This window comes from Pelodiscus sinensis, chromosome 9 (assembly GCF_052426305.1).
Source record: "Pelodiscus sinensis isolate ZL-2025 chromosome 9, ASM5242630v1, whole genome shotgun sequence".
In the NCBI taxonomy this organism is placed as follows: Eukaryota; Metazoa; Chordata; order Testudines; family Trionychidae; genus Pelodiscus; species Pelodiscus sinensis.
In genome coordinates this window covers 57,750,303-57,775,334 of record NC_143060.1, presented here as the reverse complement: position 1 = coordinate 57,775,334, position 25,032 = coordinate 57,750,303, and the positions used below count along the sequence as shown (strand labels likewise).

Below are 25,032 nucleotides of genomic sequence, written 5' to 3'. Positions count from 1 at the left end.
CTTGTTTAGAGTAAGCAAAGAAATCAGGACACAACTTCTCCAGGCTTGTGGCTTTCACCTCATTCCATGTGCAGCCCACCTATGTTCTGCTTTGGTTCCTGCACAAGTGATTTCTGAATGGTATGGGATGTGCCCCTCCCCACAATGGGGGGTGTAACACATCCGCACAGCCATGGAACATGTGGCAGAAAAATTACAAGCGTCTCTGGAGAAATTTCGATAGCCTCTCTCTGCAGGAGTCTGTTTAGGTCATGATGAACGTCAATATCCAGCTCGGCCATATGGATTGGCTACCCAGGGCTATGTGCAGCTCACAGAAACACAGCCAGCCTCCCAATTCTCTGTGCCGTCAGCCCTGCACTGCACAAGCCACAAGTACTTACCCTGCATCTCATCCCTTGCTTTCTGGTCCCCAGAAAGGGGTTGCTCAGACTGACGATGGCCGACAGCAGTGGAGAACAGTTCCTGGCTGCCAGACACGCTTTGCAACCCTGGGAGGAGCCCTTAGTGTTCTCTGTAAGCTGGGCGCTTGTGCGACTGATCAGGAGAAAGTCCAATGCCACCCACCTGATTAGCACAGCACCCACAGCTAGGTTTTTTGTTTCTATTGGTGCACCACCATATGCACATGCCTCGGTGCATATAAAAATTATTCCACACATGGATGGGAAAAAGCTGCATGTTTATGGAAAAGGTTAGAGGGAATGTTGCCCCTGGTTCTAGTCTACCTCAACTTCTTTGCCTACTATTTCATTCTCCAGGTTAGGTCCTTTGTATACTGCCTCCATCTCCTCCGCAATATCCATGGGGCTTTTGGCAGTGGAAGTGGGGTCACTGCCAAGGATAGTGTTTAGCTTTTCATGGAAATAGCAGGTCTTTGGTGAAGCACCAGAACACTGAGGTAGCCCTTCGGGTGGAGGGTTCAGGTATCCAGGCTATGGAGGGCACCACAATTTGTAAGGTTTGTGCTGTGTGGTGCACTTCATCATTGCATCAAATGCTTCAGCAACGATGTGGATGAAACCAGACAGTCACTATCCTCTGCAATGAACTCACGCAGAAAGGTCAGACAGCAGGAAAACAGGCCATTGTCCCCAACAAAAGCCGCACTGCAGTATGAATGCTTGTGCATTTTTGTTCCCAAAAGATACTTTTCCTCCACCAAACGTGCCAGTGTAGACAAAGACTAAAGTTTTGTTGACAAAACGTTGTATTGACTTAGTCCAAGTCAATAAACCACTTCTGTCTCACTGTATATGGTTACTTTTTTTATCCAAGACTTGGGAGTTCAATTTGCCTATTTATCCTTGGTAGCAGGGAAACTTGGGCTTGTAAATGAGGGGACATACAATTTCTGCAGAAATTAAACTTTCTTTAATAACTTTTTAAAAGGCCAAACTTTTGCACTTAAAGATAATCATTCATCGATCCTCCGGTGCCGTGGTCACCAACCCATCGATAGCGATCGACTGGTCGATTCTGTAGGCTTGACCAATTGATCGTGAGGCTTTGTGGCCTCCCCTCGCTGCCCCCCACTCCTAAGATGCAGGCAGCGCTGAAGCTACCTCCAGGGACCATAGAGGTAGCGTGGGGTCAGGGGCAGTTCTGCAGCTGCTTGCCAGGTCCTGGAAGTGCGCAGGCTGCTCTCCTCCCTGCCCCAACAGCCGGTGTGGTACCTAAAACGCTGGTCCATCACGCGCTGGGGACTTTGTTCCCCTGCTGCCTTCTGGCATGCGGGAGAGGGGTGGGGATCTGGGACTGCACTGGCTCTGTCTGCTTGGGCAGCGCGTGCTGCTGTGGGGAGTGGAGAAGCAAGGCACACGCTGCCCAAGCGGTTGGGGCTGGCGCAGTCTGGGACTCCCCCCACTTTCCTTCCCCCGCGTGGGAAGGCAACAGGGGAATAAAGCCCCCAGTGCACCAGCTCTAGCTGCTTGGGTGGCATGTGCTGCCGTGGGAAGTGGAGAAGCAAAGTGCAATTTGTCCCAATGGTTGGGGCTGGTGCGGTCAGGCATGAGATGGACCAGTGTTTCAGGTACCACACCGCTGTTTGGGAGATGGGGGAACAGCCCGCATACTTCCTGGGCCTCGGCGTGCAGCTGCAGGATCCCCAGGTATTGGTCCTTGTCCCCACCGCCCAACCCAGACCCCCACAAGTATCCTGCCCCAGCACCCACAAATGCCCTGTCCCCTGCCCCAGCACCCATAGGCACTCTGCCCCAGCACCCACAAGCACCCTGTCCCCTGCCCCAGCACCCACTAGCACCCTTCCCCAGTACCATGTCCTCTGCTCCCACCACCACAGTTGGGGCTACATTAGTGAGGTTTCAGGGGTTTGGAGAGGTTGTGTTTTTTTTTTTTTTAATCTCACTTGTGTGGCCCTGACTGACTTTTCTGTGGACCTGTGACCCCTGTCTCAAAACAGGCTATCTGCCCTTCCCATAAATAAAGACTATGCTGAAACCTTTTGTGTGTTACATAATATTTTATTTAAAAATGAAGCCTGGCCAACAAGACCCCAATTGGGGCCAAGTCCTCATCTGGCCACAGCATCATAACACTTCTGTACCCCTCCCCCACCCTAACTCCAAATCTGAGCTTACCATACACTGGAACCCCCTGACCTGAGCCTCTCACATCCCCAAACTCCTGCACCCCCACATCCCCAGTCTTTTGCCACAACACTTTTGCACCATTCACACACTGCAAATCTGTGTCCTGAGCCCATCATACTCCCAACCTCTCTGCCCCTCACACCCCCAACCCAAACTCCTGCACCCTCACAGCCACAAGCTTGTGGTTTGCTCAGCATCCCAACCCTCCACCTGAGCCCAGCACTCCCCAGCCTGGAGCCCCCTCCCTGAGCCAGCATCCCCTTCTCCACATCATCCTTCATCCAAATTCCCTCCCAGAGCTTGCACCTCTCACCCTTTCCCACACCCAAATCCCTCATTCACACCCCAGAGCCCGCACCTCCTGTTTCAACCCAGTGAGGGTGCGGCTAGACTGCCGGAGTTTTCCCAGCAAACACGCTCTTTTGGCAGCCCGTTGTTCTATAAGGAATGAGGGGGATTCCAAAAGAAGGGTTTTTTCTGACACTTGGCCCAGTCTAGACGGGCGAAATGTCGGAAAAATGTCTTCTTTCTTTTTTTTTCACTGCCGGAAAAAAACAGCAGTGTAGCCATACCCTGAGAATGTATAAGGGCTGGGGATAGCAAGTGATGGAGAGAAGGGGAACAGAGAGGGTGGGGTCTCAAGGAAGAGGTGGGGTTTTGGGGAAGGGATGGGGTAGATATTGGCTTATCCTGACATTTAAAAAGTGATCTTGGGTGTAAAAAGGTTGGAGACCACTGCTCGAGTGCATTTTGTTACTCACTTATGTAGTTCCTTCACCCTTAGAAGACATAAAAATGTCCTTTCATAAGCTGCATTTGATGAATTCTTCTACCAATTGCACATAATTTATACAACTTGTGGATGGCAGGTTTGCATGTATCCAAAAAATTATCAACTGCACCAAACTCTCATTTTTGGAGTTCTTCTTTTCTTCATAGCATTTGGTTATTTTGGCAAGAGTTTTACCTCTGTCTCCATATTGTTTATATAGCATCCATAATGTTCTGTGAGTGGTTTTAATGTTAGAAAGCCAAGACTGTTTTCATAGTTTGGGTTGAGGCAATTGACATCAACAAGAACAGATTTATTTTTAGACTATCTTCTTTGAAAGTCTCTCCGGTTATTTGATCAAACTCTGGCAAAAAGGAATGTGTCTTGAAATCTCCTTTATCTGTTCTTCATTTGACACTTCTTCAGTTGAAATGTATGTCTGAAGTTTTAGGCAACTTTCATACATGACTGTGTACGAACTTTAGGCAGCTTCAAATAACTTTCTGAAGCAGTGGTAAAGGCTTTGCTGAATATTTCATCAAATACCTCTTCAGAATCTCATGTTCAGAAATTCACTAATTTAGAGTGTCTACAGATAAGCATGCCTGAGAAAAGTAATACAGAACTGCTTTTGCAGATAATCATGGATAACTTTAAGCCATAAAAGAATGTTTGTGAATGTGCAACGGAGGACAGTAAAACCAGTCTACTACTATCTATTACTGAACTAAGACCTTCTGCCCCTTTGCCCTGTCATCTCTTGGTACCTCTTGAGATATTATTGTGACTGTTGCTGTAATGTTTGAAATTGCCTTTTTTGACATTATAAGCAGAAACTGCCTTGCCCATTGAGTGTCACAGAGCTTCTTCAACTCCAAGACTTTATTTTTGGGTTGAACTTGCTTAATGCTTCTGAATTTAATGTGTAAAACTGACCAAAGTGAAAAAATCCAGTGCATGTTTGTGTCCTTTGAATACATCAGCAGTAATTAAATTAAGCCTGTGGTTAAAACAATGAATGTATAGTGTTTGTGGTACTTTTTCCCATGAGAGTTTACACTCCATTAAGATTTCCACTCTTAACATTAATATAATACAGTTCTGTACATCAGTACCATACTGTTGACAGTGTGTTCTTCACATCATGAAAGATACTCTGCTTTAAAAGTGAGTAGTCCTGTGGCACCTTAGAGACTCACAAGCAGTAAGTGGGGGGGGGACGGCTCATCCCCTGCATCTGCCTTTTAAGGTATTTGATAAAAGATGTGGAGGAGGTGATCAGGCAGATCTCACAAACAAATGGTATAGTATTTAAACAGACATTAGTTTGTATGATACTATCGTCTTCACCATTTGATAGTGATATATTTTGTGTTTATAATATTCTTTGGAGATATTGTGCAAAGGAGGGGCAGATTTCCTTTAAATAAATATTTATCTGCCCCTCCTTTTCCCTTCCTTTATTAAATATTGTCTGTTGGTTTATATGTGGTGAGATCCTGTTTAATAAAAAAAAAAAATGATTACCATATCAAATCGGAGGAGAGGAAATGAAAATTAAATAGGCTTCCAACACTACTTACTCTCAAATTACCTATCCTTTCTTCTGGATTTTGCGTTTTCTGGAGCTAGCTGTTGCATGAGTGTTTCTATCAAAGCATGCTCTGTAATTTAAAAAGTTTATATTTGTAGCTGCCCTGAGTTTGAAGCCTGAGCCAGTCAGAATAGTTACAAGTATTCTAGTGACTCTGACATCAATAACGAGTAGATAGAGATCCCTCTGATGTGTATGTAAATGATATCCCTTGTTATTTGTAGCTCTGACAAGAAGATGATTGATTTGCTTACTCAAATTTGACTATTTTCCCTTCCCTTCACAGCCTCCCCTTCTTCCACTTTTGTCAAACGCATAGATATGCCTTTTGTTAATTTAAACTTAAAGGATCTTGCCTTTGAGAAACTGTTGTACTGTGGCACCAGACAGTGTGAGGATATCATTTTAGAATTGCGTGTGGGGTTTATTAAAAAGCCCTCCCCAAAATAATAGTGGTAACAAGTAATTCTGAACAGTATTGAGGGAGCTAACTGGGGATGTAAGCAACTAGTCGACTACCCAATAACCCTAGGCTTATCGGGTAGTTGAGTCGCTACTCAACTAATGGATTCCCCTTGCTGCCTCTGCTGCAGAGGCAGTAAGGGGGGGGGGGTGAGCAGGAGCCGGTGCTGGGGGGAGCCAACTTAAAAGTTGGTTTCCCCCCAGCACTGTCCCCGCAGGGGGCAGGGAAGGCAGCGGTGCAGCAGGGGAAATGGCGCAAGCGGCGGTTGAAGCAGTCTACACTCGCATTGGGTCCTGACTGCTGTGCCTCTGCCTTTTAACCTGTGGGGCTAATAGATTTAAAATGCTGAGGCGCAGCAGTTGGGACCCAGCGTGAACAGCGACTGCTTGAGTTCCTGCTTGCCCCGGGTTCCTTGCTGCACCTCTGTCTTTTAAATGTAGTAAGAGCTGTGGGCAGAGGCGCAGTGGGGATAAGGAGTGCCCAACCCCCACCCCGCCCTATTGATTAATCGCGTAGTCGATGGAAATGTCATCAACTACTCGATTAGCTGATTAATCGAAATTTAGAATAATAGAATCATAGAACTGGAAGAGACCTCAGAAGGTCATCAAGTCCAGCCCCCTGCTCTAGGCAGGACCAGTTCCAACTAAATCAACCCGATTTAACATCTCTAGTGCTAACACAAAGATGACATGTAAAGGAAAAAAGGTGCCTTTTTTTTTATTGGAACTTTTCAGGTCTGTCCCTTCATAAACTGTTTCTCTTTCTCTCCTGCTCCCCTCCAACCCCCCCCCCCCCCCCCCGCCCTCAAATGCCACTTCCACAGTGGTTTTTTTTTTTTTCTCATTTGAAGTTCAGATCTTTGTTTACTCTCTCTTCTTGGTAGGCTGTTATAAGTAAAGAGTGAAAAACTGAGCAACTGAAAAGGGAAGGAGGGTTTATTCAGAGTGCTAAACAAAACAATATTTTTTTAAATTAATGTGGTCGGGGTGGGAAGGAAAGTCAGAAAGATCTTTGTTAAAGATTTGATACCTCGACCCCATCAGACAAGAGCAGAGGAAGCTCCCACTTCAGTTCTCTAGCTTTTCAGGGAGGCTTCCAGGAAAACCACAGTAGATGAGATCAGGTTAACGTTCTTGGTATTTTCAGTGAGAAAACAAGCTGAAAAAAGCATGCAGGCCTCTTCTGTGCTTTTAAAATAAAGCACAGAATGACAGAGGGTGCATACCGATTTGGAAGGCCATGTTTGAGAGCAAGATTTAATGTTAAAGATAAAAAAACACTCCTCTCTCTCCAGGAGTGGGAAGGGTGCCAGTATCTCTCCAATAGGGAACTACTAGGCCTAAACCCTGGGTCAATAAGTCGTCTCATCACAGAGATTCTCATCAGTCACCGCTTGTGTCTACTAGTTTTTGTGAGGAGCAGTATAAGTGTGAGGAAGTTCTGTCTTTAGCTGAGCCTTTTTCATCTGGCTTTAGAGCTGGGAACAAAAACTGCACATGCCTCCTGTTTGGAGAACTGCTGGGGAACATATCCATGGAAGCAGTGGCAGTTGTGTCTACTGCAAGCCGCACAGAGTGCTGCGTTTTCTGCCTGGGTGCTCTTCCGTTCCTCTGCAGCAGCAGAAACCATGTCGTTCTCCCGCCACTAAACCCGTCTTTTCTTGCCAGAGAGAGAACACCAATTCCTTTGGGACGTGGCTCTCGTTTCCTGATTGATTTATTGTAACATTCTCTACAGCCAGGCCCACTGTTACGGAGCAAGGGGGCAAACTGGGCAACTGCCCCGGGGCCTGGCGATACAAGAGAGTCTGGAGCTCCCAGTTGCTGCTGCCACCGCTGGCGACCAGAGCCCTGGGCTCTTCAAATTACCGCTGGAGCCCCAGGTGGTACTGAAGCGCTGGTTGCTGGACACTACCCTCCAGTCTCGCTCCATATCCTGCCCCTTCCGCGAGTGCAGAATTACCCCTCCCCCCACCTTGCCCAGGGGCACAGCAAGTCTTTTGGTCCCTCTGTCTGCAGCAATCTAATCACGAAGGCTTCTCAGACATCTCCACTGGGGCAGAACATGGCTGGTTGCTTACTCAATGGTGTCTCATGTATGTAGCCTGTTACATCTGTGTGCCATAATCTGCACTCACCTTCATTTTTGGGTACAATTGAAAACGTTGGTCATCATCTACTAGGGACGTTACATTTAGATGGGATTTCCATCGACTATTCAATTAATCTATAAGGGCTCCTTCACCTTTGAACTATAGCAAGAGCCTGGCAGGCTCTTGCTGCAGTTCAAAAGCAGAAGTCCCACAGAAAGCAAGGGAAAGCACTAGATGACGATCCAATAAGCTTCTGAGACAGTTGACTAGTCTCTACATCTTTATCATCTACAAAGACTTTTGGGGTGTGACTAGACTGGCAAGATTTTGCACAAAAGCATCTGCTTTTGCGCAAAAACTTGCCAGCTGTCTACACTGGCTGCTTGAATTTGCACAAGAGCACTGACGTTCTAATGTAAGAATTCAGTGCTTCTTGCGCAAATACTTTGATGTTCCCGCTCAGGGATAAGCCCTCTTGCGCAAGAATACTTGCGCAAGAGGGCCAGTGTAGATAGGCACCTTAATTTTTTGCGCAAGAAAGCCCGATGGCTAAAATGGCCATCGGAGCTTTCTTGTGCAAAAGCACGTCTATACTGGGCACAAAAGCATCCATGCCAATCTAGACGCTCTTTTGCGGAAATACTTTTAACGGAAAAACTTTTCCGTTAAAAGTATTTCCGCAAAATCATGCCAGTCTAGACGCAGCCTTGTAGTTTGGGCCTCCTCTTATTAGCAATCCTGGCAGTTGAGAGCTGCTTGATTGTTCTTACAGACAGACACTAGGTAAAGTTTTGTTTATCAGGCAGCTGGAAATTCCTAACAGAAGGGTCTTGAACTGTGCTTCCCTTGTTGGTCCAAGAGAGCCCCAGGATTCGTGACCTTCAGTTTCACAGTACAAGGATTACTGTAGTTTAGGCTTTCAAGGAAATCCTGTGCCCGTGTTACTGAGGAGGTCAGAGGGAATGATCACACTGGTGGTATCTCCTGGCCTTTAAAAATCTATAAACCTACAAAAGTCTGTTGTCAGCTCAGCTAAGCACACTAGACGTTTTAGATGGAAAGCTGTTTGGGGACATTGCTATGTCTGAACAGATCATAGCATCTGCACTGCCTGAGATCGAAGGCACTACTGTGATATAAATGTTAATAATATGCTTACTGTTTACATTGGGTTTCCTAGGCTGTGACCCATGCTGCAGTGTCAGCACAGCTCCATCAGCACACTCAGTAGTGAGTACACATCTGTACAAAGCTGCTGGCTGGGTGTGCGCACTTGCTCTCTGTGTTACATTCATCTTCAGGACCCTGGCACTATGGTCAAAGGGTTGGCTGGATTCTCTGTATGTGTTCATTTTAGAGTTCACAGTCTGCAGTTAGCTGGGCAGCTTGTCAATTTCAGGAGTCAGTTAGGGCTCTATAAATGGATATTTCTCTTTTCCATGCTGAGAAACAAGTCCCTTGAGTCTTTTTATGCTACTACAGCAGGAGTTCACAGCCTGAATCCATCATTATTTCCCAATTCTTCTGCCATCTCTCCAGCCCCAAGTTATTATTTAGGTGTCATATGTGGCTTGCTAAGAACTACAGGTTGCACCTCACTAAACCAGGACTCTGCTCTGGAAACATCAGGGGTCCAGAGAGTCCTGGGCTGGAAGCCTTGCCAGCTGGGAGCTCGTGGTGGTGGGGCCTGAGCCTGACAGCAGGGGGCCAGGGCCAAAAGCGGGGGTAGTGGGCTGGGAGTCTGGTGGCAGGGGACCTCCCCTGGTCTGACAAATTCTCTTGTTCCGGACCAGAGACTTAAAGTCCCATTTAATCAGTTAACCAGTTAATCATTGGCTGGCATCGCTCTAGCTCCTGCCCCCTCCCGACGGCGGGGGCTGCTCTGGTTGGGCTGTAGTGCCCTCTGCCCACAGCAGGCCCCACTGGGCTGGAGCAGCCCTCTGTCTGCGGTAGGTGGGGGGGGGGGCTGCTCCAGCCTCCACTGGTTAACTGTAGCAGGTAAGTATCACCCGGTAAGGGTGATACTTACCGGTTAACCATTCACATCCCTATGTGGGACCAGGGAGCTGCCACCTGTTCTGTTCTTTTGACCATTCCTCTTCAGTAAGAAGAGACGTGCTCCAAGCACCATGTCCAAGATGAAGATGAACAGGCACAGTAGTAATCTGTGCTGCGTCTGTCCTCTGTCCCTTCTCTTTCCCCACCCCTTTCATAAAAAGTTAGTTGAGCCTGTTCAGTCTCCACTGGAACGGAGAAGTTGACATTTCTCAGCTGGTCCATTATAATAGGATTTTGATCATGGCTCCACGTTGGGATAGTTTGGCAGTGCACAGTTAGATTTTTTTTTTAAAGTAAACTGAAAAAAACCTTCATTTTTTCCCCCCCATCTGGTGCAGATGTTCTCAACTATGGTGTAGACGGAGCTTGGTCCTGCCTTGAGGGCAGGGGGCTGGACTCGATGACCTCTTGAGGTCCCTTCCAGTCCTATTATTCTACGATTCTGTGATTCTATAACTATAATTTTGCATCATTCAGAAATAGTCATGCATATACACTCTCCCAAAATAGCTTTCCAGATCCATGTTCTTTTTGGCAAGTGTTCCTTCCGCCCTTTCTATCCTACATAATTAACTGTTTTCTGTTTAGAAACCTGTTTGTGTTCCATTTACATTAATTTGATCTTTACAATTTGCATAAGGCTAAAGTGAAACTTTCTTTCATGGCTATAATTACAATATATATGTCTAATGGTTAAAAACTCAGGACTGACTAGTAGTTTCTTGGTTTGGGTTCTGTTCCTAAATTTGATATTGACTTCAGTTTACAACGGGCCTGGGCAAAATATGGCCCGTGGGCTGGATCCGGCCCACCAAGCCACTGGATCTAGTCCATGGAAGCTATAGGGAGCCCCAGACAGGCTCCCTGCTCCCGCATGCCTCTCAGAAACACAGCTGTGGGGCGATTTCACTTTAAAAACAGCCTGGGCAGGGGCGGGAAGCTTTAAGAGCTGTTCCCGCCCCCAGCACAGTCCCATTGGCTGGCTTCTGGCCAGAAACTGGCCAATGGGAGCTGCCTGTTTCAATAACGGGGCTACCAAGCACAAGGGGCTCATAGTTATACACAGAGCACATAGCTGCAGCCTGTGCAGGGGCAGGGCAGGCAGGGAGGCTGATTCAGGACTCAGCAGCTGTTTAAGTCTCCTGGCCAGAGCCTACCTCTGGCACCCCAGTCCCTCCCTTTCCCAACCCTCTGCCCTCCTCCTCCACATACCCAAATCCTCTGTTCCCCTTCTGTACCCATACCCCCTCCAAGATCCAGCACCCCAATCCCTAGGCCTAGATCACAGTTCTCTCCTGCCTTTGCTCACAACTCAAACCCCTGCATCTCAATTCACTGCTCTAGGTCACAATCCAACCCTCTGCACACCAGTCCAGAGCCCCAGGTCAAAACTCCTTCCCTTGTTCCAAGCTCCCTTCTGCACCTAACCTCCATCCCAGACTCACACCTCCTCCATTAATATCATGGAAGAGTGCAGCCCTTGACCACTTTCCAAATTAATGGAGTGGCCCCATTAAAAATTATTGCCCACCTTGGTCTAAAATGTTATGCAAGTCATGTAACTGTTTCTGTACCTCTCTTCTCTCTTTATGAAGATGAGATATTTCTTTACCTGATTTCTTTGTGTGTGTGTGTGTGTGTGTGGACTCGTGACCATGTAAAGCATTTTTTAAAATACTGAGTGGAGGGTGCTATGGAAGTGCAAAGTCTTAAATTAAAATTTTGATTCCTTCTCATGCTCAACTTTTTTCAAGTATGCATTGTTGGGGGGAGAGAAAGAGTTGGCTTAACACCTCCCCTCCAATTAATATAAGAAATAAGGACAGAAACTGGAGTAGTGATACTGGTAGTAGTGGTTCAAGCATATTGCTTATCTGAGATGTTGATTCTCCTCCTGCTTTCACCACAGTAAATCAGAAGCAACTCTAGAGAACCCAATGGAATTACACTGCTGTGTGACGAGAATTGGGCTCATTGTTGAAATCCAAAGTTAGAAACATGCTTTCAAAACCCAGCTGATCTTAATACCCACATCAGCAATTTTTAAAATACTTGTCATAAATTAAACCCCCTCTGTAAAGTGTCGAGAAAGGAGAAGGTGAGCGAATACTCACCATAGAAACACTCACATCAGAGGGAAGAGTGAAGTTGTGTCAATTCAGTGACCTTCCATTCCCTGAGCAAGTCAACCTTACTCAGCCACAGTGTGTGTGCTAAGAGTCTTTTGGGTATGTGTTTGAGAAGGTGATGTCTTATGCTGTACTTGCTAGGTTTTGTGGTTTCTCTTGCGTTACCGTCCCTTAGCAGTCTGAACCAACTTTCATGAACTGTGTGTTTTGAATAACACACACAGTTATACTTGTATAACTTCAGTTTCGGAGGAGGGGGGAGGGGCATTGCATATGTCTCTGTGTGGAATTTGGTGCTTATTCTGGCTTTTTTTCATCCTGTAGGAGTCCTTTTTTCATTTCTTCTGTATTCGAGTAGAAATTGCAAACACATCTGCAGGGAGCCAGGGGATTGCTGTGTCTCTGAAAACGCCGAACTAGCACTAGAATCATAGAACCATAGAGCTAGAAGAGACCTCAGAAGGTCATCAGGTCCATTTAAAGAAGAGGGAATCTGCTTCAGACTTCAGTTAAACACATTTGCATTTTTGTTTTATGATTGTCTTTTTTTTCCCTGCTCCCCTTTTTTTCCTAGCCATGTCTCAGGCTGTGCAGACCAATGGAACTCAACCTTTAAGCAAAACGTGGGAGCTCAGTTTATATGAATTACAGAGAACACCTCAGGTAATACTACTAAAGAAGCTAACTTCATGCAAGGCATTTCTACAAAACTAGAGTGCAATAACTTTCTATGTAAACTATAGGACAGTTTAATTGAAGTATTTTTCGTAAAGTGGTTGGTAACATCTCTAATTTCCTATTTAAAATGTGTTGCATGTTGAAAAACAAAACAATGAGCAGTGCCACACTGTTATAAATGTAGAATTATGTAGTTGGCTTTTATGGTAGTGTTTTCTACAGTGCAGTATCTCACTAATAATTGTACTTGCAAAGATTACATTGTTTCTGTGTAACTAACTCCATTAATAGATTTTTCACTTCACTATTTGATCTTCAGGAAGCAATAACGGATGGCCTGGAAATAGTGGTGTCACCTAGAAGCCTGCACAGTGAATTGATGTGTCCCATTTGTTTGGATATGTTGAAAAACACCATGACAACAAAGGAATGCTTGCATCGTTTCTGTGCTGATTGTATCATTACAGCCCTCAGGAGCGGGTATGTAAGGAATAATGTATACCTAAGAAACCTGCCTTCATGCTGGGAGATGGGGATGGTGGTGAAGAATCAAAATGACACAACAAAGCTCTATGTGTTAAGAGATCAGCAAGCACACCACTCCTAGAGTACAAGGAACCCAGCATATTGCATCCAGCATCTGAAGTGTGAACTTTGGCATTACCTCACTGTTAAAATGTTTGGTCTCATGTGGTGATGCAGGTGTTCAAGGGAAGGTACATGCATCCTCTTTATACACCAATGTAGAAAAACTAAATAATTGAAAATTCCTCCTTTCTTAAGTCAGCTCGATCTAGTAATGATAACTTATACTACAAATCTCAGTGGAATCTTACCAGGTGTACAGGGTACAAGATTCCCTAATTAATGGAACATGTTTTTAGTATGTATTTAAAACAAATTTTAATTGAGAACCATTCTCAACAACAATTTAAATTTAAAATAATTTGCAATCACCTGTCTTTTTTTTACCATTAATTTGACTATAGAAATATCAAACCTACAAGGAGAACAATGACAGCATGATAATCATAATGACCTGCAATGAGATGTCATATTTGATCCCCTTACTATTTTATTTGTGCCTTAGTTTAATCAGAACTCCAAAGATTGTCAGATTTTTTCAACCTTTTTTTTTCATTTGCTGCCTCCTAAATTTCAAATGGAGGTCTCAGCTGTGCAGACCAATGGAATTCAACCTTTAAGCAAAATGTGGGCAATCTTAGGGAGCACAGGTTGAAAACTGCTTAGCTAGGGAAAAGAGATGTCTTTGGGGAATGTGGGCATGCTGAACTACTCTGCAAAAATTAATCCTCCTGTCTTGGACAAGAAAAACAATGCATATAAAAATAAATTGTTGTAATCTCATGTCCTGCAGAAAGATTCCTATGTGTTGTGAAATGGAAACAGTACATTTGTCAAGGGATATTTTCATACATTTATTGAATGAACTGGAACATGCAATAATAGAAGATGGTATGTTAGTCTCCATTGTGTAATTACCTTTAATTAGAAGCTAGAGCAGTAAGAATGTCACTTAATGAACACGGTCTGACAAAAAAATCTGGCCTCTGCCCTGGAGCTCTTGCTTTCATTAGGGGGAAGAAGTGTTCTTAATGTGAATTAACTCACTCTAAGTAACAGTCTAGTGAAGACAAGCCAGTTGATAGTTTTTGCAATTTAGCAGATCAAGCTAAAGAGTAGGATCCCTTTATAGTTTTTTATCTGATCTACTAACTCACATGAAAGCTATGAATGATCTTATCTTCACTAGGATGCTAACTTGAGTTAAGAATGCCCTTTTTGGATTAATAAAGACACACTTCGAGATGCTAAAGGAAAGAATCTGTCCACAAGGAAAAGCAAGACATTTGAATCCTTACATGTCAATATAAACATATGCAAATTAGGGATGTTAGATATCGTTAATTTTAGTTATCGTGTAGCCAGAACAGGTTTTAGTGGTTACACGATTACTTCAATGCTCTTCCGGGGCGGGGCAGGCAGTTAGTATGTTCCTGGCTCCAGCCCCACTGCCAGGGAGTCCCCTGACATCCCATGCTGCTGCTTCTGTATCAGAGACAGCACTGCGGGGTGGCAGGCAGACCTAATCCATGAGGAGAACCAGTTTAAAAATCAGCTCCCCATGCAGACCAGCTCCTACTTTGCTGCCTCCCCGCAAGGAGTGGCTCTTGCCTTCCACAGAGGCAGCAGCATGGGGGGCAGGCAGTAGAGGGGGCAGGTGGCTCTGCAGGAACCGGCATATGCGGGGAGCTGGCTTGCCACGGGCACCGGCTCCTGCATCCCACCCCCGCTGCAGCAAGGTGTGTGTGTGTGTGTGTGTGTGTGTGTGTGTGTGTGTGTAATTGTTTGGATTAACTGATAAACCCAGACTTATCTGGTAATCGTTTAAATGACTGTACGCTAATATCCCTAATGTAAATGCATCTTTTATTGAAGTGACAACTGCAGATTTCTTAGCAAGAATAAAAATGATCTGAAGGGAGTGTAATTGTTGTCAAAGGCAGGCAGAGGAGATTTTCCCTAGATGATGCTAACAGGATGTTGGTGACACACTAAGGCTATATCTAGACTACAAAGGTAAGTCAGAAAAAGATTTGCAAATTGCAAACTGCAATTTGCGTATCTTTTTCCGCTTTTTCTGTCGAAAGAGGCTTTTCTGAAATTTGGTGTGTCTACAGTGTGCCAAATTTTGGGGAAAAAACTGCTCTTTCGACACCTCTCTTCTTCCTCGTAGAACAAGGTTTACAGGGATGGTGAAGGAGCACGTCCGCTTTTTAAAAAATGTTCTTGAGAAAGCGGACACGTTCCTTGGACGTGGTGTTGCTTATCTGGGATATTTCTGGTATCCTGGAAAAGCACTGCAGTGTAGATGTAGCCTAAATGTCATAAGGAAAGCATGAACTGCATCATGACAGGGAATTCTGGATGACAGCCATGATGAACTATCATTGTCCCCTTTCTTTTTTGTTGGTTTAGAAACAAAGAGTGTCCCACATGTCGGAAAAAGCTTGTTTCTAAAAGATCACTGAGACCAGATCCGAATTTTGATGCCCTCATCAGTAAAATTTACCCAAGCCGAGATGAATATGAGGCTCATCAAGAGAGAGTCCTAGCACGGATCAGTAAACACAATAACCAGCAAGCTCTGAGCCACAGCATTGAGGAAGGATTAAAGATTCAAGCCATGAACAGGTATGGGACACTGAGGATAGGTTGTTTGTCTTATTGTAACATTAACCTAATATTGAAAGCAAACTAAAACATAAATAATTCTAGATACCTTTTTAAGTCTCTGATTAAAAGTAAAACTGCCTAGCTTTTGACCAGCAATTTGAATTCCTGTATCATTTCCCTAACTCTCCATGACAGCCAAATATTTGGCTTCATAAAGTAGTGATTATATTGTGTTCAAAAGATGGACATCTGTATCACAGTAAGGGTATGTCTACACTGCATGCTTATTTTGAAATAAGCTATTCCAGAATAGTTATTTTGAAATAGCACATCTACACTGCAGGGAAGCCTCAAAATTAGTTCGAGGCAGGTTTCCCTAATGTAGATGCGCTATCTCGGTTTAGAACTCCCGGAGGTGCTGGGGAAGAATAACTTAGAGGGGCTATTTCGAAATAGCGATAGTGGAGCGTCCACACACACCTTATTTCGAAATAGCGATAGTGGAGCACCTTATTTCGAAATAGCTATTTTGGAATAGGTGTTATTCCTCATAGAATGAGGTTTACAGAATTCGGAATAAGCCATCTGTTTTTTCAAAATAACGGAATGGGTGTAGATGCATTGTTATTTCGAAATAATGCTAGTTATCTCTAAATAATGATGCAGTGTAGATGCACCTTAAGAACTCAGGCTGCAAATCAATAAAAATACAGGCATCACAATTTTTCTCCATCATACAAGCCTCTTAGTTAATGCAATACACTGAAATCTGTACAAAGAATCACACCAATTGGGCTCTCTCTCATGTCTGAAGAGGCCATCCTTAAGGTACATCTAAATATTGTAAAGTACAATTCTGCTCTATTTCTTGAGGATCATCTGTTCCCCGAACCCCTTGTTAATCTTCTATTTTTGTTAGTTCTTTAAATGTGAAAAGCATGTCCTAAAATAACTTCTCAGCAGTTTTTTAAAACAATATGCATAATTTTGATGATAATTTGCTTTGCAAAATTATACTTGACCAGGAATAAGGGATTTTGTTGTTTTGTGTGTGTGTGGGGGGGGGGCAAATCTTACTTTTGGGGTGGGATATATTAATGACAATTTATTTTGCAATTCTGAAAGGCATACATAGAATTTCTCAGCTTGGTATAGCACAACATTTAACCCTAAAAGAGAAACAGCTTGTATAAACCATACAATAAAATGTGTTTGAAATTCACACTGGTGGTACAGACATTACTACTCTTTTACAGTGCTCCAAGTAACTAATATAGTGGCATACATATGGGATCCTGTTTAGCTGAAAGAATAAAGAACAGGGTGGCATAAATCCGTCATAATTCAAAAATATTTTGCCAGTGCATTATTATATCTAATACAATAAAAGGTATAATGGTTTGGAAACATGGTACACATTGTCCTTCTCAGATTGCTTAGATTTCTAATCTGTGTATGTTTCAAGGGAACATGAAGAACCTGTAGTCTTGGGTAAAAATAATTATTGGCCTGTGTTTCCAAAGGACGACTTCTACAACAAAACTTTGGAAAATATAAGCTATTAAATTGTGTAGGATATTTCTGTATGAATCTTTCATAAAAACATAAGAATGGCCGTATTGGGTCAGACCAAAGGTCCATCTAGCCCAGTATCCTGTCTGCTGACAGTGGACAGCACCAGGTGCCCCAGAGAGGGTGGACCGGAGACAATGATCAAGCGATTTGTCTCCTGCCATCCCTCTCCAGCCTCTGACAAACAGAGGCCAAGGACACCATTTTATCCCCTGGCTAATAGCCATTTATGGACCTAACCTCCATGAAATTATCTAGCTTCTCTTTAAACTCTGTTATAGTCCTAGTCTTCTCAGCCTCCTCTGGCAAGGAGTTCCACAGGTTGACTTCAGAATCTGTTTTGTTTTAAAAAGTTGTTCACTTATATGTATGTGTGCAAAGAAAAGGAAACTCTTTTCATAGCTTTAGTGAAGGAACAAAACATAATCACTCTCTGGAAAAAGAGTTTGAGGAGGAGTTGTTGAACATATGCTGGTATAATCACTATGAAATATTGGTGCCTTTGAATATGCTTGCTATAACACCCTTTGCCTCTAGACAATTGTGAAAAATTGTTTGAGAGATACTGTGTGAGCTAGTGTGTGGAAAATTTTAGAGAGATTTGATGAATTCTGAATGCTGATTGGCTGCCAAGATCATATTTATTTACGTATATCTTTAATCAGGCTACAACGAGGCAAGAAGCAACAGATTGAGAATGGCAGTGGAGCAGAGGATAATGGTGACAGTTCACACTGTAGCAATGCTTCAACACACAGCAATCAGGAAGCAGGGCCCAGTAACAAAAGAACCAAAACATCAGATGATTCTGGGCTAGAACTGGACAATAACAACACAACTGTGGCAATAGACCCAGTAATGGATGGTGCTAGTGAAATAGAGCTGGTCTTCAGGCCCCACCCTACACTCATGGAGAATGATGACAGTGCACAGACCAGGTAAGTATCTTCCACATCTTCTAATTGTCTTGTTGCTACTTAATCTATTTCTGAAGGAAAGCTTTTTGAAATCAAATACAGACATTATTTCTCTAGTCAGACTGTGCCCTGTTGAACTGAATGCACTTTTTCTGCCCTAAATGGGGTAGCTAATTATAGTCCGTTTTAGCCCTTTGATTGCAGAGCACACTGTTTTGGTGTGGAACTGTTGACTGACTGCATTTTAAGACCTTGGATGATTTTACATACCAGTTCCTATACTGCCTTTGAAAATACGTATGAAAACATATGCCTTATGTAAATGCTGGCGCACAATTGAATGGGTCAACATGTGAATTCTTTTGTCTTGGAAATTGGGGAAGTGAATTTTTCAATAGTGGCTCAGAAGTACAAGTCCCTTTCAAAGTGAATCTTACCCTAAATACTGTGTTCTGGTATCTGCAGTCTGCAGGTTTGCATTTTTTCCCCTAGAGTTTCCTGAAATATCTGCAGACTTCTTTCTTATTCCTCTTCAGCGTGAGATTTTTTCTCCTGGCTTTCGAAGTACAACATTCTAGGCCAGTGTTTCTCAACCTTTTTTTTTAAATTTTTTTTATAAAGTACCCCTTTTTCCAAAAAAGAAAAAAAAGTAAGTACCCCCAAATACTGTGTCTATAGTTTTCAGACACACCATTTTTTTTCTACCATTGCAACACATTTGTTTAAACAACTTAATCGTAGCTGGGCAGGCGATGACATTTTTGGATGTAAAAAGTACAAAAATGAAGCGTTGTGAAACTTAAAACAAAAATTCAGTTTTCTCCAAATTTCAGTTGTGCTGACATACCCTCTAGACTTCTCTTGAGTACCCCTAAGGGTACTTGTACCACTGGTTGGGAAACACTGTTCTAGACCATAAGGCACTTATGAAAATCTTGTGCTTCAGGTTAGATTTCCAGAAAATGAGGAGTTAGTCAAGAACAGTGAGGGGCAAGAAGTCATAGAGCATATCAAGTATCCAGTTCTTGTCTGTTGACCTGATGTCACACATCAGTGTTCAGGATCTGAGCAGTCCTGAATATTTACTTGGGGAAACCAAGTGTCCCACATGTGAATAAAGTGAATGTTTCACAGAATCAGACTGATGACAAAGGGATATAGTAACATATCCTATCTCCAAATAGAGTGGAGGAGATTGAGAGGGATGTGAGGATTTCTTTTCTCGTAATTACTCCTTATTCAGTAAATACAGGCAGTCCCCGAGTTACGCGGATCCGACTTATATCGGATCCACAGTTACGAACAGGGCTTTTGTCGCCCCGGAGGACTGGAGCGGCGGGACGCCCAGATGCGCTGCAGTCCCGCCGCCCCCGTCCTCCGGGGCGAGAAAAGCTGCTCCACGTCTCCCTGGTCTGCTGGGGGGGAGCCCCCCCCCAGCAGACCAGGGAGACGCAGAGCAAAGCCTTGGAGCACGCCCGCAGCGGGACAGCCCAGGCACGCCTGGGCTGTCCCACTGCGGGCATGCTCCAAGGCTTTGCTCCCCATCTCCCTGGTCAGCAGACCAGGAAGACGGAGCATAGCCGTGGAGGACGCGGGCGGTCCCGCCACCTGCGTCTCCCTGGTTTGCTGGGGGGGGGGGGGGGGTGCAGCTAGTATCCCCCCCTCCCCCAGCAGACCAGGCTTTTCTTGCCTATGCCTGGGGTAGAGCAGCTGGGGCGCTGCCGGGTTGGTCCCGCAGCGCTGCTCTTCGGTGCTACTGTACCAACCCGGCAGCACCCCAGCTGCTCTGCCCCAGGCGTCCTGATTCAGCCGCTGCTGGTCAGTTTCAGCAGTGGCTGAATCAGGATGCCTGGGGCAGAGCAGCTGGGGTGCTGCTGGGTTGCTCCAGTAGCGCCAAGGAACGTTGCTATTGGAGCAACCCAGCAGCACCCCAGCTGCTCTGCCCCAGGCATCCCCAAGTCAGCCACTGCTGAAACTGACCTGCGGCTGACTACAGGAAGCCCGAGGCAGAGTTGCTCTGCCCCGGGCTTCCTGGAATCAGCCGCTGATCAGTTTCAGCAGCAGCTGACTTGGGGACGCCTGGGTTTCTTAAGTTGAATCCGTATGTAAGTCAGAACTGGCGTCCAGATTCAGCCGCTGTTGAAACTGATCAGTTTCAGCAGCGGCTGACGCCAGTTCCGACTTACATACAGATTCAACTTAAGAACAAACCTACAGTCCCTATCTTGTACGTAACCCGGGGACTGCCTGTAGCTTTTTTTAAATCTTGAGTGAAAATATCGAGGCAGTCTGTGCTCGTTACATACAAATTTATTTACTTTTATGTAGGATGTTTATCTAATACCGTTTTCTGTGCAAGAGACTCACGTCTTTGGTTGCCTTTGTTGTTACTGTTGCAGGTACATAAAGACCTCTGGCAATGCCACTGTTGATCACTTGTCTAAGTACCTAGCTGTGAGGTTGGCTTTGGAGGAACTTCGAAGCAAAGGAGAGTCAAACCAGATGAATCTTGACACAGCCAGTGAGAAGCAGTACACAATTTACATTGCTACGGCCAATGGCCAGTACACTGTGAGTAGTTGATCTGGTTGATACCCTGTCTAATTTAGAAAGTTGAGACCCATCAATGCTACAACATGAAGGCACAATGGATTTGTTATCCTATTGTGATTGGTTTGGCTTCTTTCTATAAATTGATCTGTGGATTGTATTCATAATCCATTTTTAAAAAGCACAGCACCAGTACAGCCTATTGTGAGGACGTAAGCAACAGGCTGTTCTGTGGCCAGTGCATACAACAAAAGCATCAATAGTAGAAAAGGAGTGGCATGTAAATGTGGGGATGCTCTGGGTAGACATGCCCTGAGGTAGAGTAAATGGTCTGGCTCCATTGATGTCTCTGGGATTTTATCAATTTATGCCAGCTGAGAATCTGTCTCTTTATTTCACATGTAGAAAGTAGGAGGAAATAAGTGGTGCTTAGATTTGAGGAATTTCCTATTGAGAATGTCCCAGGGTGGATAGCACTTCCCAGGCAAATTCAGATACCAATAGGGGCACATCTATTGGTATCACGTCAATTTGCACAATAGTTGTAGATCAGACAGGCAAATATTAAATGAGCCCAATCCTCAGAAACTCAGTCAATAAGGTTGGACAATAGTTTTTTAGCTGAAGAGTTACTCACCTTTAAGAGATGGTATCACTAGATAGTTTAGATTCCTGCCAGTCTTACTAATTCAAGAAAGATTTAGAAGGGAAGGAGGGAAGCCCATGGGTTGGATGTGGCTGGTGGTTTGCTTTGATCTGGCCTGTGAGGCTCAGGGCCCCACTACCCCTATTGGAATGACCCAAGTTCACCTCCCCCAAGTCCTTTCATGCAGGTTCTTCCACAGGAAGAGGCAGCCTGGTTCATTGCATTTTAGCTGTCTATAAAGTCAGACTGTTGGCAGGGAAACAGGCCTGGTCTCGGGTCTTGGTACATACATTTAAAGGTGTGTTTTTTTTTGTTTTTGTTTTTTTTGCTTGCAAGGTCATGCATAGCTGTTCCCCTCCCTACTTAGTCACCTCAGTTGCTCTGCACAACATGCAGGTTCCCCCATGTCCATGATGCCAATCTCTATGTTGTTTGTCTGCTTCTCCCCTAAGCCCATAACTGTATATCCAAGAATTCATTATGTTAGTAAGAGTTTGTGGAATGATCATGATGATTCTTCTCATTACCTTTGTGCTTGACTCCCCATGCCCCTGTCCTTAGCTATTTGATTTTCTTGGTAGCTTGCAATCTGTTTGGAGAAGAGCACGATTTCTTGTGTTTGGAAAGCAATTAGCACCTTGGTTTGTGCTACTGAGTGGGGAAATACTCTCTCCAAAAGCATAACAAATGAAAAGGTGATCTGTATTAAGATTTAATCTATATTATGAACTAGTGAGGGGGACTAGCATTAGAATCAAGTTGCTAGTCATTGAATTATAGATAAGCAACTAGAAACACTATTAAACTAGAAATAGATAAGCAACTAGAAACACTATTAAACTTATTTAATGACCGGCACCACAGGAAATATCTATTAACTGCAGCCAGAACCACAGGTGACTTTTGTTCTGTAAATGTTTTTCCCTTAGTAAACAGTAGGGATTTCACATTGACAGATGAGTCAGAAGTTCATAGCAAGATGATGGAAAATATATTTTCAGTACTATTGGTGTTTCTTCTCCTTTAGGTATTAAATGGTTCCTTTTCCTTGGAGCTGGTCAGTGAAAAGTACTGGAAAGTGAACAAACCCATGGAACTCTACTATGCACCAACAAAGGAACATAAATAGGCTTTGCAAGAAGGTTTGGAGTGAGGACTCCAACTAACTTTTATAGCTATGATTTAATATTAAGAAGGCACCACCATCATCTTCAATGGACAGAACTTGGAATGTCTTCAGACTACTCAGAGCGTATTTCTTCTTATAATTAGACAGTATTCTAGGTTTTATCTTTAATTTATTTTTTTTTCAAGGGGACGGAATAACCTTCTCCAGTGCATTCCATTGTAGTCATCAAAGAGATGCTTTTTTGTTCCCAGCTTGAGATCAGATCAAGCAAAGGTTCCAGCGTGGAATGAAACATACTCCAGGAAAAGCTGTTGGTCTGCTAATATACCTGATACAATTACACCAGCCCTTTGATGAGAGTTTAAAGTAGTCTAATCAATAGTAGCACATGTTGTGAGGTATGTTAATGATGGTGATTTGCTAACTACTATCATTATAAAAGATGTTTGAAGAATTCAATTCTGATAACAGCATGCGGTTTGGGTTCCAAGGTATTTACACTAGTAATCTGGTCCCCTGGGAGAATTGGATTATTGGTGGTAATCAAGGTACTGCTATAGCTTTCAGTAGACCAAGATACTGAAGGCTTAGAGGAAAAAGTTCTGACACTTTTTAAAAAATCTTGCTACCTGCTGGATTTCATTCATTTCAGTATCAGAATCAATTATGTTTAAATTTTTTTTCCTGGGCAGACTGTCACAGTCCCTGTGCACTCTAATTTCTTATCTTTCACTCCTGTTGCAGAATTATCATGTCCTTGGTATGGCAGATAACATTTATTATACAAAATTTTCTCTGATACATTGGATGTGCTAGGACTAAACATTTAATGGCAGATTTTGCTGTGGAAATATCAGACTTTACAGTAAAGGAGTCTTTCTTGGAAATATAATTTTGCAACAAAAAGTCCCCTTTAAACTCTAGTATGGTGGTACTGTTGCAGCAAGAGTATCTTACTTTATAAGTACTCTTTTCACATCAGTTGTGAGTTATAACTGGTTCATCGCTGATGGAAAGAACTGTTTCAGTTACAAACTGTTCTAACTATTCTGTTTTAGACAAAGCTTTAACAAATATGGCTTAGCACTTTGGAAGAAAATGTTAATACTTGACAGGTTTACCATTTAGTGTCTTATGGTAGGATTTTTTTTTAACTTGGCAGTTGGCTGCTGTGTGAAGTTTTGCATTTACCATTCATGTTAAACAGGTGGGTTTTTGTTTTGTTTTTGGTGTGAACCCTGCCTTCACCTAGTGGGTATGCTTTGCTGCAGCTAAAGAAAATACTCAATGTTAGGGAAGTGGCACAGTGATGTTCTCTTTGCTCTATGGTTTTATGTCTTGTATGTCTCTGTAGTTCAGAATTTGAAAATGAAAAGACCCTTAAAGCAGGTGAGGAATATGATACTTCCAATAATATGGTATTTCTTCTGCCTTTCTGCTCTTGCTTGTAGTTAAAATGGATGAGTTTCTAATGTTTGAAGTGTTTGAGATTTGTACACTTCAAATCCTTAGATTTCTGTTGGAATGGAGCAAGACTTCCATTACTCCTTGGCATTCAAGCTTAACATTTGTAAATATGTATCTACTTGCTGTTTTGGGTCAATTTCATCTCTGAGAAATTCATAGGCTTGAATAACTTTTAATATTTCTTTTTGGTATCTAAAATGTTTTTACGGCTTTTTGTAATCTGTGCCATGAAACTGACATTTCCAGTTACCAAGCATATTGGAGGGCGAGGGTTTATTTTCAAATGTTGTTTTATTCAGTATTATTTGGTGTAATGTACAACTGTACAGAATACTAGTGCATGTCCACTAAATATATTCCTGTTTTTGTGATACTTAGATTTTATGGAGAAACTTCTAGGTTAGCTGCAGCAGAATGACAAATTCCTGGTGTGATATCTAAGAATGTTTAAGAAACAAAGGAGGTGTCTGTGAAGATGAGATGTGTCTGTCTAGAGAATGTCTTTTTGTCCGCAGTTTATAAAAGCATGAGAGAATGTGAAACTTTTTACTTTTATGTCATAGTGAATTTACTGAATATTTATGTTCTTTAAAAATATATATTATGTAGGTGTTTGATAATGCCATTGATTGCACTGTGACCTTTTAGTGCTATAAACAATTTACTTTTCAAAACAACTTTCATGTCACTTTCCTGTTGAGCTAGATCTTCATTTTTGGTACCTTGTGCTAGTTAGGTATGGTAAATTGAACAGTTATAATATCTGAAACTGAAGTCATACCTAACATCTCACATTTGTCAAAATAAAGCAAAAATACTGTGAACACAGTACTGGAAATTCATTCACTTCCTATTGCAGTCTACAAAAGAAACCATTTGCGCCATGAATCCACCTGTACAGCCAGCATTGTCTAACAACATTATCAGCTTTCTAGATGGAGGAGTGGAAGATGCAGCTGCTCTCTGGATACATGTGCCAATGCCACACAATGGAATCTGGTGCCCCAGTTTTTCCCCACCCCAACTTACAAAGCTTGATTTAAAGCCCATTGAAATCAGTTGGAAAATTCCCATTTACTTCTATAGGTTTTGGATCGGGGCCTTAAAATGGGGTTTTCTTGTGTGGTAACACTAGCTAATATCCATTTTTTC

General features: G+C 43.3%; 1 protein-coding gene across 2 annotated transcripts in view; it reads left to right on the top strand.

Annotated features, from left to right (window-relative positions):
• The window catches only part of RNF2 (ring finger protein 2), a 34,352-nt gene extending 9,648 nt beyond the window's left edge, over nucleotides 1-24,704 (top strand). For both annotated transcript variants that reach the window (XM_075936765.2, XM_075936766.2), the window contains exons 2-7: nucleotides 12,298-12,386; nucleotides 12,721-12,881; nucleotides 15,402-15,617; nucleotides 17,837-18,109; nucleotides 20,488-20,659; nucleotides 22,312-24,704. In XM_075936765.2, the coding sequence (XP_075792880.1) occupies nucleotides 12,300-12,386; nucleotides 12,721-12,881; nucleotides 15,402-15,617; nucleotides 17,837-18,109; nucleotides 20,488-20,659; nucleotides 22,312-22,413 (1,011 nt within the window). In that variant the 5' untranslated portion in view covers nucleotides 12,298-12,299 and the 3' untranslated portion in view covers nucleotides 22,414-24,704. The remainder of the gene's footprint in view (nucleotides 1-12,297; nucleotides 12,387-12,720; nucleotides 12,882-15,401; nucleotides 15,618-17,836; nucleotides 18,110-20,487; nucleotides 20,660-22,311) is intronic.
• Nucleotides 24,705-25,032: the final 328 nt, after the last annotated feature.